The sequence below is a fragment of the Sinocyclocheilus rhinocerous genome, unplaced genomic scaffold (assembly GCF_001515625.1).
Source record: "Sinocyclocheilus rhinocerous isolate Xijiao unplaced genomic scaffold, SAMN03320098_v1.1 scaffold1733, whole genome shotgun sequence".
NCBI classification, from domain to species: domain Eukaryota; kingdom Metazoa; phylum Chordata; class Actinopteri; order Cypriniformes; family Cyprinidae; genus Sinocyclocheilus; species Sinocyclocheilus rhinocerous.
In genome coordinates, this window is record NW_015640388.1 from 152,528 (window position 1) to 169,489 (window position 16,962).

At 36.3% G+C, this 16,962-nt stretch overlaps 1 protein-coding gene across 2 annotated transcripts in view; it reads right to left on the reverse strand.

Annotated features, from left to right (window-relative positions):
- LOC107752662 (tumor protein p63-regulated gene 1-like protein) overlaps positions 1-16,734 on the reverse strand; it is a 26,330-nt gene extending 9,596 nt beyond the window's left edge. Inside the window, exons 1-4 of one of the 2 annotated variants that reach the window (XM_016568694.1) lie at positions 16,671-16,734; positions 15,659-15,907; positions 13,880-13,971; positions 10,046-10,222 (exon numbers count right to left, since the gene is read on the reverse strand). In XM_016568694.1, coding sequence (XP_016424180.1) covers positions 10,046-10,222; positions 13,880-13,971; positions 15,659-15,901 — 512 coding nt within the window. In that variant the 5' untranslated portion in view covers positions 15,902-15,907; positions 16,671-16,734. Of the gene's footprint in view, positions 1-10,045; positions 10,223-13,879; positions 13,972-15,658; positions 15,908-16,641 lie in introns of both variants that reach the window. The other variant, XM_016568692.1, reaches the window with a different exon arrangement.
- Positions 16,735-16,962: the final 228 nt, after the last annotated feature.

Here is a 16,962-nt window from a genome sequence, read left to right on the forward strand (position 1 = left end):
ATTATTTAAGTATTCTTTAAGTATGTTTAATGTCTGTTTTTTTCATTTAGGTTATTTTATGTAGCACATATGACCTTTTATTTTCAGTGTACACAGAGATGTCAGTGCTTGTAATCTTTACATATACATATACATATACATATATATATATATAAATCATTTTATCAATACATATCCCCTTCTTCAATACAAGACTATTGATTTGATTATGTGCACAGTTGCTTAAAAACGTGCCTGTTGCATTTCCAGGTGTGTCATACTTTGGCAAAACCAACAGACTCTTAAGCAGGACCAGATCCTGCCAAACACACATACCTTAAAGCTACAGAGAAAGAGGGACTCTTTAGATAGAAAAAAAAAAACATAACTACAGGGCAAGGCTGTGTCTCCAGCTCTGCCTATGTTTACACTAACACTTTCAGACCTTGACAATGGCTGCTGAGGTCTCACTGGCTACACCCTGCTGAATAAACTGTTGTGTTGAGAGAAAAAGAGAGGAAAGGTGATTATGGGGCGGCACAAAGCCTGACTCAGAAATAAAAGGCTGAAAATTTGACTGTTTGTAGAGTATATAAGGTTTTTGTATGTTCACTGTTAGCGATTTCTGTAAATTACACAGTATTTAACTGTAATATTGCTTAAAAACAAAAAATGTGCTTTGAATGTACATGAGCAAGTACACATGCATACATTGTTTGTGGGAAAGCAGTTGTGTGTTTTATTCTGTGTGTATGTGTATGTGAGTTGATTCCAGATGATTCCAGAGGTAAGCTATCAGTACGTGAGGGCCAGTTGAGACAGGCAGAGGGCTGGGCCGCAGCAGCCAGCGGGCTGGGACATTCACTGTTTATGGTACAGGCTTGAGCTTTCACTGATCATTGCCACGAGTCTCTCTCTCTCTCTCTTACATACACACATACACAGACTATTTCATTCCATCACTCTACATGATTGAGAAAGATTGAGAAGGGGAGGGAAAGGGAGGGATGAAAAGAAAAGGTGAAAAAGAGAAGGTGAAAAATGAACGCTAAGATCTGTCATGCATGACACACAAGCTTCCCCCAAGACGCGTTACACACAGGAGTGCATTCCTAGAAATAAAGACACACTAAATGTAATGTTTCCTGCTGGCCATAAAATTGGAATAATGTTTTGTGCCTGTTTATGTACAGTATTTAAAGGGACATTTTTCAAACATAAAGATGCAATAGAGTCATTTTTAAAAATGTGGTGGCACAAGCTGTTACAATTACAAAAAACAATAGTGGGATAGTGTACACACACACACACACACATACTTATATATAAATTATAAATGAATTTTATCATATTATTTTAATTTTGAAAATCACTTTAATCATTACATTGTAATTGCTTCATAGTGTAGACAATATTCCTGTTCAAAGAAATAAAAATTTGACACATTTATATATGAAAAAACTTTAACTAGTAAATAATTGAAATCATTTTCATCATCTTTGACGGTTTTTTTTTTTTTAAGTGTTTTGAAATCTGTTAACAAAAAACAGCTGTACAGCTGTTTATTAAGTGATCTTAAAACACTTATGCAACAGTTGTGATTCATCTTACACCACTACTCTACAATTTCTATGGTATCTGCAAATGGTGAATGGCTGATGTAAATATCCAAAAATGATTTAGTGACATCAGGGACACTATATGATTGACTCACCAAGTACTCAGTTGGATCATGTGAGCAATTTTCTACGGCCATTTCCTCATTTAATGCTAGAATCTAGTGTATTTTAATGTCAGTAGTGTCAGAGTCCATCCACAAGGGGAATACTTCAAAATGAAATGCCTTAACAAACTGCTTTTGTGTAAAAAAAAAAAAAAAAAAAACACAACCGATTGTCATGCTATAAATTGACTGCCCGTTCATTTATTTTCATTATTTTTGCATGACATGTTTGCTTTAAAATGTTTTGGAGACTGTTATCAAAAACAGCTGTTTATTAAGTGATCTTAAACACTTATGCAACAGTTGTGATTCATCTTACACCACTACTCTATGATTTCTCTGGTATCTGCAAATGATGACTTGCTGACGTAAATATCTGAAAGTGATTCAGTGACATCAGGGCCATTATATGATTGGCTTGCCAGGTACTCGTTTGGATCACTGAGAATTTTTCTTAATGCCATTACGTCATTTAATGCAATAATCTAGTGTACTTAAATACAGAAACACCAAAATGACTTTTATGGAAAAACACTTCACATTCCTTAGACTAACTGGCATGTCAGTGCCACTGACTGAATGTGTTACATATTGTTACATATAACAAACACATGGTAAATTGTTTTTTTCCCCCTACAATCATTTAATGCAGTGACCCTCAAATCTGGCTCGCGAGATCCACTTTCCTGCAGAGTTTAGCTCTACCCTAATCAAACACACCTGAGTTTGCTAATCAATGTCTTCAGGATCATTAGAAAATCACAGGTAGATTTGTTTTGATTATAGGGTTGGAGCTAAACTCTGCAGGAAAGTGGATCCCGCCAGCCAGATTTGAGGATCACTGATTTAATGTAACCTTGAATGGCATGAGAAAGAAGATAAAATAATTCATATAGTAGCATGGGAGGTTGTGTAGGATTGATGAGTTTCATTTTTGATCGACTCAAAAATAAACACAACAAGAAACACACACACTCCAATGTATTCTTAGTTAAGCTTTGGTGCAGCGTCTTGAAATTCCTGTAGCGGTCGACTGCACTTTGTATGACTGAGGACTGGTAAGTCAACACACTAGATGAATATCAGAGGTCTGCCACAGCTGTCAGGGCAAGTGGCTTGTAGAGTGCCAGAGCCAACAAACAAATCCTCAGATTGCTCAATAGATCCTACAATTGAGCAGCACCACCAGATTTTACAACACTCACTGCATAGACATCCATAAGCCACTCTTTTACTTGACAGGAGAATTGCATGATCGAAAGAGAGAGACAGAATTCAAGCACAAATTTCAGAGCAAGAGAGAGAGGAAGGCGAGAGAAAGACATACTAGGTGGGGCCTTATTCTATCCAGTGACTAATTTCCTTCAGGAGGTGAAGATTCAGGAAAGTAAATGTGAAGAAATGATACATCATAATGTTTCTGTTTAACATACGGTTGCAAAAAAAGTATGTGAATCTATTGGAATTGGTTGGGTTTTCTGCATTAAATGTCACTGAATTGTCATCAAATTCACTTTTTGAACTTTTAAACTTTTTTTAACAGGACAATAAAGTGTGTTTTTCCTTATTTTGTTTAAAAAACGTATTTTTCATTTAGTACTGCCATTTAGAAGATGCTTACATGGTTAACTGCTCAGAACATACAAGGGACTCATGATTAACTTGTGAAACACATCACAAAAAGTCACTTAGCTTACTTTTTCCACAGCCGTGTGACTTTAATAGAATGTGTTCAATAAAGACATGAAAGATTATTATTGTTTTTGTGCTGTTAGCTTAAGCACATTGTGTTTGTCTATACTTGTTGTGACATTGATGAAGATCAGATGACATTTTATGACCAATTAATACATATAACCAACCGATTCCAAAGGTTTCACATACTTTTTCATATAGCACTGTAGGCAATATTTTACAGCAATCAGGAATAAATCAGCTCTCTCCATATAAAACACACAAGATTTAGAGTTATGCTTCTTGACAATGACAAATCATCCCAGAGTCACTCAGGTCCAAACAATGCTGAAACATTAATCTATATGACTGCAGTGGACACAGTCAATACAGTGAATGACCTGACAAGCACTATCATGTTGACACATAGTTAAGAAATGGTTAACAAATCCCTATGTAAACTTTAGCTAATCCATCCCAGGAAGTCAATCACAATGAATGCTGCAATACAGTTCTTTTGTTTGTGCAGTTTATACCCCACCCAGAGCACTTAATGGAAACAGCTAAGATAGATTGCAAGGTGTAGAAAAACTGCAAAACTAAAAAGCTTAAAGTGATTCAGAAGTTATTTCAGTAGCCTGGTTCTTAATCAGGTAATATGTGCAAGGTGGTTTCGGATACAGTGCTGTTTGGGGAGGATACGTACTGTAAGTGGAGGCTGCTCTAAATGTGTGAAATTGCCCCCTCTGCTGACCAAACCACAAACCTGAATGATTCATAATCAAGTGTTCAGTAATGTTATGTGGTGGATTATTGAACAAAAAACTTTGAAATTCAGCATTTCTTTCTTTCTTTTTTTTGAGAAATGTATAATTGTACTCAGCAAGGACTCATAAAATTGATCAAAGATATTTACTATGTTACAAAAGATTCCTATTTCAAATAAATCCTGTTCTTTTCAACTTTCTGTTCATCAAAAGAATCTTGTTTTAAAAAATGATAATGGTTTCCACAAAAATATGTAAAAAAAAAAAATGTATTGAGCAAAAAATTCAGCATATTAGAATCTGACGCTGAAGACTAGTAATGGCTGCTGAAAATTCAGCTTTGATTTCATAGTAATAAATTACATTTTAAAATATATTAACAGAATACAGTTATTCTCTGTGGCAATATTTGGTTATTGCTTTGCCTCTCCAAGTTTTGTAATGGCAATCTTCTGTGCTTAATTGCAAATTTCATTCTCTATATGCTTTCATTTGACAGATAGCTGAAAACACTGCCTCCAAGTCTGACACATTTTGATGTTTCATAAACATCCTTTTTACACTTGACTTGTTGAATACATTTTTTTATAGAAACATTCCTTAAAAACGTCCAAAAAAAGCTCTTGTTAGCACGAGCTGCGGAGAGCACATGAGTGATGTGCAGGGTAGATGGGTAATTACCTTGTCTAGACATTCTGGGTCGAAAAGCACATTTTGAAAACACTACACACTCCTTCATCCAGCCATAGTGAATTAACTCTCTTTGCACCAAATTGAGGCTAAGACTCATTCAAAACCACCATAAACCATTCTCCCTGTAGTTAAGGGAAGTTATCAGTAGCCTACATACATCTGGAGCAAACCCTTACTATAACCCATGATAAAACTTGGGCATGGTGTAATCACTGCATTGTTTGGCTGTACAGTAAATACATTTCATTATCAAGTGAAAACTTAACGTAATCAGCACACTTTTTTTTTTCACATGTCCTGCGCTGACTGTTGGACAATTCTGTGGAAATCTGCGGAAAGGTTTTAAATATGACAAAATGTTTTTGACAAAGCTGGAAGTACTAGGAATGCACAATATTAAAATTCTGGAATTTCATTATCAAGTGAAAACTTAACGTAATCAGCACACTTTTTTTTTCACATGTCCTGCGCTGACTGTTGGACAATTCTGTGGAAATCTGCGGAAAGGTTTTAAATATGACAAAATGTTTTTGACAAAGCTGGAAGTACTAGGAATGCACAATATTAAAATTCTGGCTGATGCTGATACGCCGTTAATTATTTTAATAATATTTATTACATTTTATACTATTTTGAAAACAAAAGTAAAATATAATACACACTACAATAGTTTTAAATGCTTCAATTTAATTTAGGCATCACAACATTATAATAGATATTCATAAAATGTATATTCATATTGAGATCTGCTAAAAAATTATGCAGTACATGACAGTGCTACAAGACTAGATGACAGTGAAATGTAATGCAAATGTAATCTAAATGAAAAAACAGGTGGACATAAATATAAAACTGACAGATGTACACTACCATTTAAAAGTTTGTGGTTTTTAAAAAATTAATACTTTTATTTCGCAAGGATGCATTAAATTGATCAATAGCGACAGTAAAGATTTTTTTTACAATGTTACAAAACATTCTGTCATTAATGCTGTTCTTTTGAATATTCTATTCAACAAAGAATACTGAAAGAAAAATCACAAAAATATTAAGTATGATAATAATAATAAGCACCAAATCAGCATATAAGAGTGGTTTCTGAGGAATCATGTAACACTGAATTTTAGCTTTTCCATCAAAGGAATTAATTATAATTTAAAAATATATTAATACAGAAAACAGTTGTTTTAAATTGCAATAATATTTCACAGTATTACTTGAGCATAAGAATCATCTTTCAAAACCATAAAATAAATCAGACTCAAAACTTTTGAATGGTAGTGTATCTAATCTTAACTGAAACTGATAAATGAATAAAAAACCCTTACATTACTACTGATATGGTGCCAATATATTCCAGAACTAAACTTGAAGTAGCTGAAAATGTGGATGCTTTCAGAAGACCCCTGCACTTTTTGTTGGGGTCCTGTTCACACTGTCTGGGATATTTTAATAATATTCGGCTGATACATTGCATTGATCCGGTGTCAACTTCTGATAGCTCAAAGAAACAACACAAACAAAGACTAAAATCTGCACACTAAGTTTCCTTATAGAATGCACAAATGCCTGCAATTATAACACTGGAGCATTGCAATTTATACATGCTGACATGAAGATAATACTTAGCACAGAACCATAAGAAGTTCCATTCGCTCAATAATTCATCGGACTGGTACTGAACGATGGTGTTAAGTAATAGCTGAGGTTTGCCATTTTGAGGCATTTCTACTGTAGTATTCTAATATCCTGTATTCTACTGTCCCACTACTGCAAGTGAGGTTCTGAACAAAAAACATATCAGGTGTCATCTGAGGTGACTAACCATAAAAGTATGAAGGGCTCATCATCTGCAGTGATTACAGTCAATGAGACAAAATAAATGACAGCCTGGAGATCAATAAGAATACTATTTAAGTGGTGTTGTGAGTTAAAAAGGACAACATATGCAGAGAACTGCGTGCGTGCACATTCATTTAAAAGAGAGAAGTGCAGACAGCTTGAGCATGAGATTGAGAGAGAGACAAGAAAAAATGATGAGGGAGATAGAAAGAAATTATTAAGCAAAAGAGGGAAGGAGAAAGAAAAAAGAAAAAGAGTGGCTTTAAAGGGGTCATATGATGCGATTTAAAATTTTCCTTTCTCTTTGGAGTGTTACAAGCTCTTGGTGCATAAAGAAGATCTGTAAAGTTGCAAACACTAAAGTCTCAAAACCAAAGAGATATTCTTTATAAAAGTTAAGAGTTTTTCCTCCAGCACTCTAGGATGGTTTTCAGTGGCATTTTATTTATAATTGAATGTAATGTGGGAAGATAAAGTCAGCTCAATATGGCCTGCCTCTCCTAAGCACTTCACGCCGCATTACATTTTATTAATCAAATTAGTTTTACTTGGGTTGGTGTCCCCTGAGCCAGCTTTAAAAGGTTTAGATGAAAGGACTACATTAATTTATACCACTAATCGGTTACACAAGAGCTGTACTGACAGTTCTCCCCTCCCTCCCTGTGTCATAAAGTCCTCCTTACATCCCATTTCCATTCACATAATCCCTCCACACAAAAATTAAGAGAAGAAAAGAGACTCTGGCCTCCTTCTCCTCTGATACCATTTGTTAAATCCTGCTGCATTGTGGGTATTATCACCCTGTAAAAACTGCTAATATGGTTAGGAAAAATGACTCATAGTCTCAGATTTTCCTCATTTGTCTGTTTAAGGCTTTAAGCAGCACATTGAGGATGGAGAAAAGTACAGGAATGAATGAGAGTCCAAAGCCATTGGCTAAAATATTCCCAAACATACAAAATACTTTATTGTGAGAAAATTATAGGTTACTGATCCAAGGTGGAACACCTGGGCACTTCAGAGCCCACTCAAGTTTACAATCCAAAGACAAATTACTCAATCCAATAATTAATTTAGCAAGGAGTACACATCAAGAAGTGTTAGAATCAGAGCGCGGTTTAGAATGGTGAGTGGTGACACTTCTCATCCAAAACCTTCCTGAGATCCGCTCTCTTCCTCTTAGCTCTTGCCCACCTCTGTGCCCGACTCCTAGAGGACTCCTAGAGGAAGGAGGGCCCCGAGTAGCCACGCGACTCTACTGATCCTTGCCTATGATCCTAAGATCGAGATGGACCAGCCCCCTCAGAGGTTTTAGAGGAAGACTTGGGACGGCGGGGAATAAACTTGCTGAAGGCAGCGGACTGCACCTTTGCCTCCCTGAACTTCTTGACCACCGCCTCAACAGAAGTGCCAAAAAGCCCAGAAGGTGAAAGCGGAGAATCAAGAAGAAAGGCTTTCTCCTTCCTCCCGATGTCTGCAAGATTTAACCACAAATGCCTCTCCATAGCCACCATTGCTGCCAGCGCACACCCAATGGCAGCAGCAGTCTGTTAAGTCTGTGGTGCGGCGCAGCTCCTCAACTGTCTCAGGGGGACAAACCCTTGCCCTCATCTAGATCTCTAAGCAAGTCAGCTTGGTAAGCTTGTAAAACAGCCATTGCATGCAATTCTCTTTCAGCTTGACCTCATGCTGCCACATTTGCCCTGCCATTCAGATGCAATGTGGTCTGAAGAGTTCTTGATGGCAGAGCAGGAGTCTTTAAAGAAGACGACTCACCCTCGGAGAGCTTGTGAGCATCTCCTCTTCAGGGGGCATCTTCGCATAACCGTGCTCAGCCACATCCTCAACATAATCCACATGCTGAAAAAGATGCAGCCGAGCAAAATATGGTCTGTCCCATGATCTCACTAACACCGTGTGGAGTTCAGGAAGAAAGGGGAGACTCCTGGGGGAGGGGAGGTCATGGGCGGCCAGAAAGTGCTCGTCTAATCTGCCACGGGCAGGCTTCTGGCTTTTGCATGAAACAAGCCTCTTAATGGTGCGCGCCATTATCTCCAGAATTTCCCCGCATGAGGGGCTGAAGTTAGGTTGGGAAGATTCAGTGCTCACACATTCATCGCCAACTACATCCATGTCCTCACTCTCTCTAGATGAGCCCAATATAGCGCTATCCGTGGGTATCAGTTGATTCAAGAAAAAGAGTACCTGGATCACGCCGAGCGCTCGAGCACTTTTGAAAAGTCCATATCCTTCTCAAACTTTTCTGCAAGCTCGATCTCCAAACCCCACGATATGAGTCTTTGCCGTGCTTCGGCAGCAGCGGGACCCGAACCGCAAGACGCAGATGCTTGTCCCTCAAACGCAAACGATTTTTTCACAATGAGGGCATTCAGAGCCCTTAGGCAACGAACGTTCGTGCTCCTCACAAAGACACATAACGCATAGATCATGATTGTTCTCAGGTGTCAGAAACCTACAACGCTCACTTGCCTTGGTTTTATGCATAAAGTCTTCACATGCTATTAGTGAAAGTGAAAGTGATGTGATGTGTGGCCAAGTATGGTGTCCCATACTCAGAATTTGTACTCTGCTTTTAACCCATCCAAGTGCACACACACAGCAGTGAGTAGTGAACAAACACACACACCCGGAGCAGTGGGCAGCCATTTTTGCTGCGGCACCCAGGGAGCAGGTTCGGTGCCTTGCTCAAGGGTCTTACCTCAGTCGTGGTATTGAGGGTGGAAGAGAGCGCTGGTCATTCACTCCCCCCACCTACAATCCCTGCCGGTACCAAGACTCGAACCTGCGACCTTTGGGTTACAAGTCCGACTCTCTGACCATTAGCCCACAACTAAATTTTTAAGACCACCAAGAAGTTAAGGTAACACTGGCTTCTTCCTGTGTTTACATACGGTTATCACAAACACAATGTCGTTACTGAAGCAGAACACAAGTCTATCTCTCATTCTCGACAAGCCCTGCCAAGCTGTCATCTATAAGAGCACATATCTTTCCTCTTATCATGCAATTAAGCATGACATGCAAAAAGTGGGGAGGAATTTGTAACTGATTTCCAAAACTGGCATTATGCCAGTGTGAAAGATATTTCTCAGAAAAATAAGTTCTGAGAGTTCTTGAATGTACGAGGCTTCGTTACACATGGCAAAAATCAGTGAAGCGTAGACAATTTTTTGTGCTTGTGTTTTTGGTTCTGTTATTCACAGTTGAGCAAACAATGTGAATATCAGATGTGTACGTAAAAGATGAGGAAATACTGGTGAGTTAAGACTTTTTTGTTGCATTAGTGAGATGTGGCCTTTTCAACAATGAATGAAGTGATGCTGATGAGAGAAAGGTTGCTACTCACTTCAGAAGGGTACGTGGTGGAAAGCAGAAGGTACCATGGAAGATGCGGTCGATGAAGTTGAGTGAAATCTTCTGAATCTGCTCACAGTTAAGCATGACAAAGTCATATTTGCAGATGAGGAGGGTGTTCTCTGTGATGAGCACCAAACGCTCTTTCTCATTGTTCCAATGATCAATCCTACACAAACATGAAAACGGAGGGAGTATTAAAAATGTGGATATTACTTGTAAAGATGCACAATATTAAAATTCGGGCCAATGTCAGAGTCATAGCCTTGTGTTGCCATAGTTTGAGTCCTGGCTTGCAGTCCTTTCCTGATTTTATCCCCCTCCTTTATTGCTTCCTGTCTCTAGTTCAATCTTATAAAAAGCAAATAACTGATAAATGACCAACATTAGACTATTTATAAAACATAAATTAATAAAAAAATTACATTTAATACATTTCTAAATAAATTAAACAACTGAAATTCAGTTGTCTTAAATGCTACAAGTGGATTGCAATTGCAGCATTATAATGTACAGCATGAAAAAAATATTTTCATTTTAAGATTTGAGGATTAACCAGTGTTGGGAAGGTTACTTTGGAAATGTAATAGGTTACGGATTACAAGTTACCCTATTTAAAATGTAATAGTAGTGAAACTTTTTCAATTACTTTATTAAAGTAATGTAACTTTTCTAAATTTCTAATGAATGTTTATTTGCAACTGTTAATCATTTTCAAACATTTACACCAGGCAGGGTTAACCTTACAGTAGTGCACAACACTGTCAGACTTTCAAAATCCTTCATCACTTGAATTAAGATGATCAAATTTGAACACATCCACCACAAAATCAGACTTTAGTACCGCATTTTACTTTGAGATTGATCTGAAGTTCAATGCAGATTAGGAAACACTGCATCTAACAATGGTTTGGAAAAAAAATTGTTAATTAAAAAATAATAATAAATAAAAGCATATACATCAACTCAAATACTTGTTTGTTCATTAACATTAAATCCTTCAGTTGGGGACATGCAAAATAATTAAAGGGGTCATATGATGCGATTTCAATTTTTCCTTTCTCTTGAAAAATCTGTACGTGGATGTGTGTAAATATTCAAATGTAATTCCGTTTGTAATCGTTAACATTTTCATAAGTAACTGTAATTTAATTACACATTTTTTCTTAGTAACTGTAACTGATTACAGTTACATTTATTTTGTAATTAAATTACGTAATGCCGTTACATGTAACTAGTTACTCCCCAACACTGGGATTAACAATGTTATTAAATTATTAATATTTTTAAAGATTAACATAATCACATAACAGTAAAGGTAATCTAAATGTATACATTTATATATCCCATATTGACGACAACTATAAACAAAACAAAACAAAAATCTCAACTGATATGATACAGATATATTGTTCATCTCTAATTACTCTGGTGTTGGAGTATTTAAGAATGCTATTAAATCTTCATTTTGTAAAGTAATTATTTAACGGTGCTGTATACAATTTTTTTTTATGGAATGACTCTCATAATATCTGTCTGAACTAGATGTTCTGAAATATCACCTGGTAGTTGAAGCGGATCAATCACTTAAGCACCATATTCAACTCCATAAGCAGTTGTCAGTTTGTCATGCAAGAATTCTGCTACTGCTGCTTTTGACTACTTTGACAACACTCAGATGACATGCTGTTGCTCTCCTGCTTCACAATGAAATATGTCTCAATGGTACAATGGTATGTTTGTGGTCTGGCAGGAGTTCCAGAGTGGCTAATATTGTTTACAGCACCTTTCATTAACATGAGTTTAATTCTCTGGAACATGTTAGCAAGGGTCCCCTACTGGGCCCGACTGCAGACCTCTGCTGTGGTGTATACAGTACATCAATGTAACTACACTGGCCTACATTCCCACAAATCTATCGCTCACAATTCTTCCACAGCTTTGATCAAGCACAGTAGGATTCTAAAACAAGTTGTTGGACATATGTTAATTCACAGTTTGACATTAGTTTGGCACATTAGTATTAGTATCAATAGCATCAGTATTGTTTCTATTCCAGTTATTCTAAATGGCAACTTAGAGCAGGCTTTTTCTGGTCAAGTATGTTGATTCCCTTGCGAGGGACCCCCTGTCTAAAATGTTCAAATTAATGATTTGTAGTTAAACTGTCACATTTAAAGCAATTATTTGAATATTATGTGGAACATTTTTATTTTGTACTAAATTGTGTATCAGTGTATATTTTTTTCTACCCAATAATAGAGTACAGTTAAAGTACAAAAGTAAATTTTTAATTAAAATGTATTTAATGATGAACAATTTAATATTAAGTGTAAATAGTAATCCAATGAGAAAGGTGTCTTTAACTAAAAACTCATGGATACAACAAAAGCAAGCATTCTTTAATTTATAGGCCAAGTAAGAAGAGATAAACCTATTTCTTTATTTATTTTTTACAAAAATGTACACAAATGTAGATTTTCTCTCAAAATTTTCACAGGCCCCCTATCATGGGCCAGATCCGAGTTTGAAAACTCCTGGCTTAGGGAATCTTTTGAAACCTTAAATAATCTATGCATAGTGCATTTTATACATTTCAAAGACTAATCTATTGCAAATCAACCAAACAATCAATAGCTAGCTGCATTGCCTGTGAATTCTCTGCTGAGTTATTGTGAGTTCTTCTGCAAAATTTGTCTATAATCGTGTGGGTCTCAATTATATAGGCCCACATATTCTAAAAGCTTCAAAATGTAAAAAATTGCCTTTGCAAAATATGCATGCCTACATTTTTAGATCCCAGATATTATGTTCAGATAGAAATATGCGTTTTGTTTTTCAAAATACCAACGCTCATATAATTTGTCAGTGCTTTCACCTCAACTGGCCAATGAGAAGTTCATGTATGGAGAGCTTCTGCGCATTTCTCCTCACATCAGATTTGGACAGTGACATAAGCGGCACATGGGAATCTTAGTGCAACACAGGGCATTCTGGTGTTTAATTTAGGTACTTTTTACTTGTTGAGAAACTTATGACTAGGCAAATGTTTGAATTAAAACTTTTACATGGTACTGTAGATTTTTGTAAGAACATATTCTACATTGATTTTAAATTATGCACATAATGTGAGGACGCACATAGGGCAAGATAATGCATTTAAAGTTATGTGAATGTTTGATAATGAACAAATGTGGCATATGAGACTATTTAAAGCTACTTTAATGCAACTAACCTATGTATTATGCCTTTCAGGTGTCTTTGTTTTGACAGCAAAAAGCTATTTCCTACGTCTTCCATAAGAAATTTATACCAGTATGCATGAATTCCATGAACTTCATCTTTTGTTTCAAGCCTAATCTCAAACCACAGAACTGCTCAGGCATTGCTGGAAAAAAAAAACCGTCTGTGTCTGTGTGTGTGTGTGTGTGCACACACGTGAGTACCAGTCCGGAAGATGGGAAATATAATATATATTATTAATTATCATATAGCAAGGCCTTTAAACTGTTTCCTGTAAGCCTGCTCGGAGACAGATAGAAGTTGACATCTGCCAGCACATTTAGCAAAATGTCTTCTAGCAGCTCCATTCTGCTGCCTGTTTATTTAGTTTTAATTATTTACTGCACATTTGACTTATTTACAGAACACTGAGTGAGATAATGGACTGCGTCCCGTAGTGAGTGCTTATGTGACAAAAGTCCTGAATGAGATTTGCTTACTCCATGTGAATGTTGCACATTTGCAGAACAATCTACGCATAGTTATTTTAAAAGTACTCTTAACTGTGCACTCTTAACTAAGAAAACAACAAAAAAACACTTACTCAGCCATGAGCCAGACACTCTGGACTGCACCATCTTCTGTGGGAATTACCAGAGATTTAACATCCTCAATACCATGGCTCAATGTTCCAGGCTAAAATGTAAAAACACAACAATTCATCTTCATTAAGCATCTGTGCATTTGGTGCTGGTGGGAATAGACCCCTCTAGGGGGTGCTGTAGAGCAAAATGCTAGATCATCTATTTATTTTACGGAATAATAAAAATATTTCCACAAACTAAACTTGTTCGGTGTTCCTTAAAACTACTCTATGTAACATTTGGCCTTTTACTAGTTAAACCATAAAACTAAAAGTTACTTGTGGAAAAACATGTTTTCGTAATTATGTGAGTTGTGCTTCAGCTTCTCTATTCTGTACAGATGAATCTGATAGCTTGAGGCGCACTGCTATGCCCAGCTTTGGCAACACTGACATTAGTCATAACAATGTTATTCTAATGCTATTCATTTCAGATAACGATGGAAACTAAACTTGGCAAGACCATTTATAGGCAAATAGACCAAAGTAGTGACTGGTTTAGAGATTGGTACTATTACCAACATAAATATTGTTTTGTGAACCTAGTCAATGCACAGAAAATGTTATACTTTGCAAACTATGTTGATTCATGTTTTATTACAGGTAAAATGTTCGTGTTTTATTTTTAAACATGGTTTGAAAGATGGTTATATGCTTTACTTGCTCAGTATATTAACAAAAAATGTATAGTGTAGCTCAAGTCACAATGATTTGTAAAATTATATTATATAAACGTCTTTTATGCTGAAGCCATATAACTGTTCACATTTTTTCAGTAAATCACTGGAGAATCGGAGAATGTCACGCTTCTTTCTTTCAGTGTTTGTATAGTAAAAATTCCTTTCAAAAAGGTGTGTTTGAAACTGACCAAATATTAGAATGTCATAATGTTCTTGTTCATGTAAACATGGTTGTAGTGGTCCATATGAGAGAAGCTTTGAAAAAGATTAAAACTATAATGGTAAACCTATGTGCTTTCAATTTAAATTAATTAATGCCAGAAGTCTACCATAAAGTTTCTACATATTACAGATTGTCACGCATATTTTATTTTTTCCTTCATCGGTCAGTTTAACTGATTTGATTCTAACTATTAATTAACTATAGTGTTGTGCCACACCTGATTCTAACTATTAATTAGCTATAGTGTTGTGCCACTCCAGAAACACAGAGCCAGAGATGCTATTGATTACAATACAAGTAATAATACATTATACTGCTCAGTCATAAAAATGCAATTGTATTGCAAGTGCGAACAATGGTTGCAAGTGTTGGTTGCAAATGCAAGTGTATACAATAGTTTTAAGGCATGAGTGATCCCGTTTCACCACTTTCACAAAGCAAAAGTTGGTCTTTGAGCTGGCCAACAAACACTATTTGCTAATCAAATGACCAAGTAGACTGAGGAAACAAAAAACAGGAAAACAGCCTTTGGTGATCTCTTCAGGTGAAGAATATATGTTTGACTTAATATTGGCAGACAACAGACAGCAGTGGACGATTAGAGAGTATTATGAATGTCACTGTTTGCTTAATAGGTGATTGAGGATATTCATATTTACAAAAGGTGTTGTCAGCAGCACTATATTGTACCACAGAGCAACCATGGTTTGTTTGCACCAACATACAAAAGAAATGTAGATAATGTGTCAGAAATGATTACTAACACAGTGGAACACCAATTTGTGGTCAACCCAGAAAACTGAGACTTCAATGAGACTTGAAAAAGTAAGACATTACCCTGAGGACAAAAAATCTCTTCAATTTAAACTGTTCCACAGATGATGTCCATTTAGCTTTGACTGCTGTATTTGTAGAGGGCGTGGTTTCCACTTTGGCCTCAGCAGTTGGTGTGCTGGGTTTATCTGTTTCTGTTTCTGTTTCACTAGGAGATTCTTGAGGATTGATTTCTGGTTCCGGAGACTTTTCAGTTTGCTGCTCCAAGTCCACAGACTTGAATGTCTCTTCATCTTTCTCTGACATAGTGACCTAAAAGATTAGATCGTTTGCAAAGCTTTCAGTAAAATGACGCTGTCATTGAAAACACCCATAAAGCATAAACAATAAATTAAAAGAAAATGTTTTTTAAAAAGCGTCGTAAACTAAAAAAACAAAAAAACAAACAAAAAAAACAACAACTTTCTGCACTAATCAGCAGCACAACACTGCTGAAGACTAGTCCGATTCCCAAACAATGAATCTTTTAAACCGGTTCTTTTAAGTGAATAAACGTGCAACAAATGTAGTCCAATATCCGAACAAATGATTCTTATGAGCCAATTCTTTTAAATGAATCAAAACACTTATGAATCAGTTGGTGAGGTTTGACTCTGAACCTAGAACTGTGAAACCAAGAACTGTGCGATGCTGTCATGCTGGGAAACATCATTAAAATGTTCAGGTACACAAAACAGTTTTACATTTATTTCGGATTTGTTAGCTCGGCCTATGTTCGGTTGCAGTGATCTCATCGTTTGGCAACAGGCTGCTGATGACAATAAATGCCATTAAAAGTAATATTTTTTTGTCCTCAATAGTACTAAAAGAATCGTTATTATATGTCAAGAGGATTTGCAATCAAACCCAGTAATGCTAAGCAGTAGCCTATAACAATTCCCATCCATAGCATGCAACAATAAAATAGTTTTATATATTTTAAACTGCTTTAGATGCTATAATAGTTAAACGTATTATAAAATGTGGACAGGAAATGTATATCTTACCGCTGGCTGCAAGAATTAAATCAACCTGCTATTTTTTTACTAGACGGTTTGACTCGGCGTCAGGTGCAGCAGTACCTATTTCCTGCTTCCGTGTTATTCCGTGATATGAACACAGGGGCGTTGAACAGAAAACGAAACCTATCTATGACCACAGCAAATAGTATAGCTTCTACTCTTTGACCACAGCAACTGCTTCGTGTGTAGGCTATAGGAATTGCATGTTGTTCCAACCACAAGATTTTTATGTAGAACAAATTAGTTCGTAAATCTCTTAATCTTAAAATCTAATTCTGGTCACCTTGAATAACCAATCAGACTGTG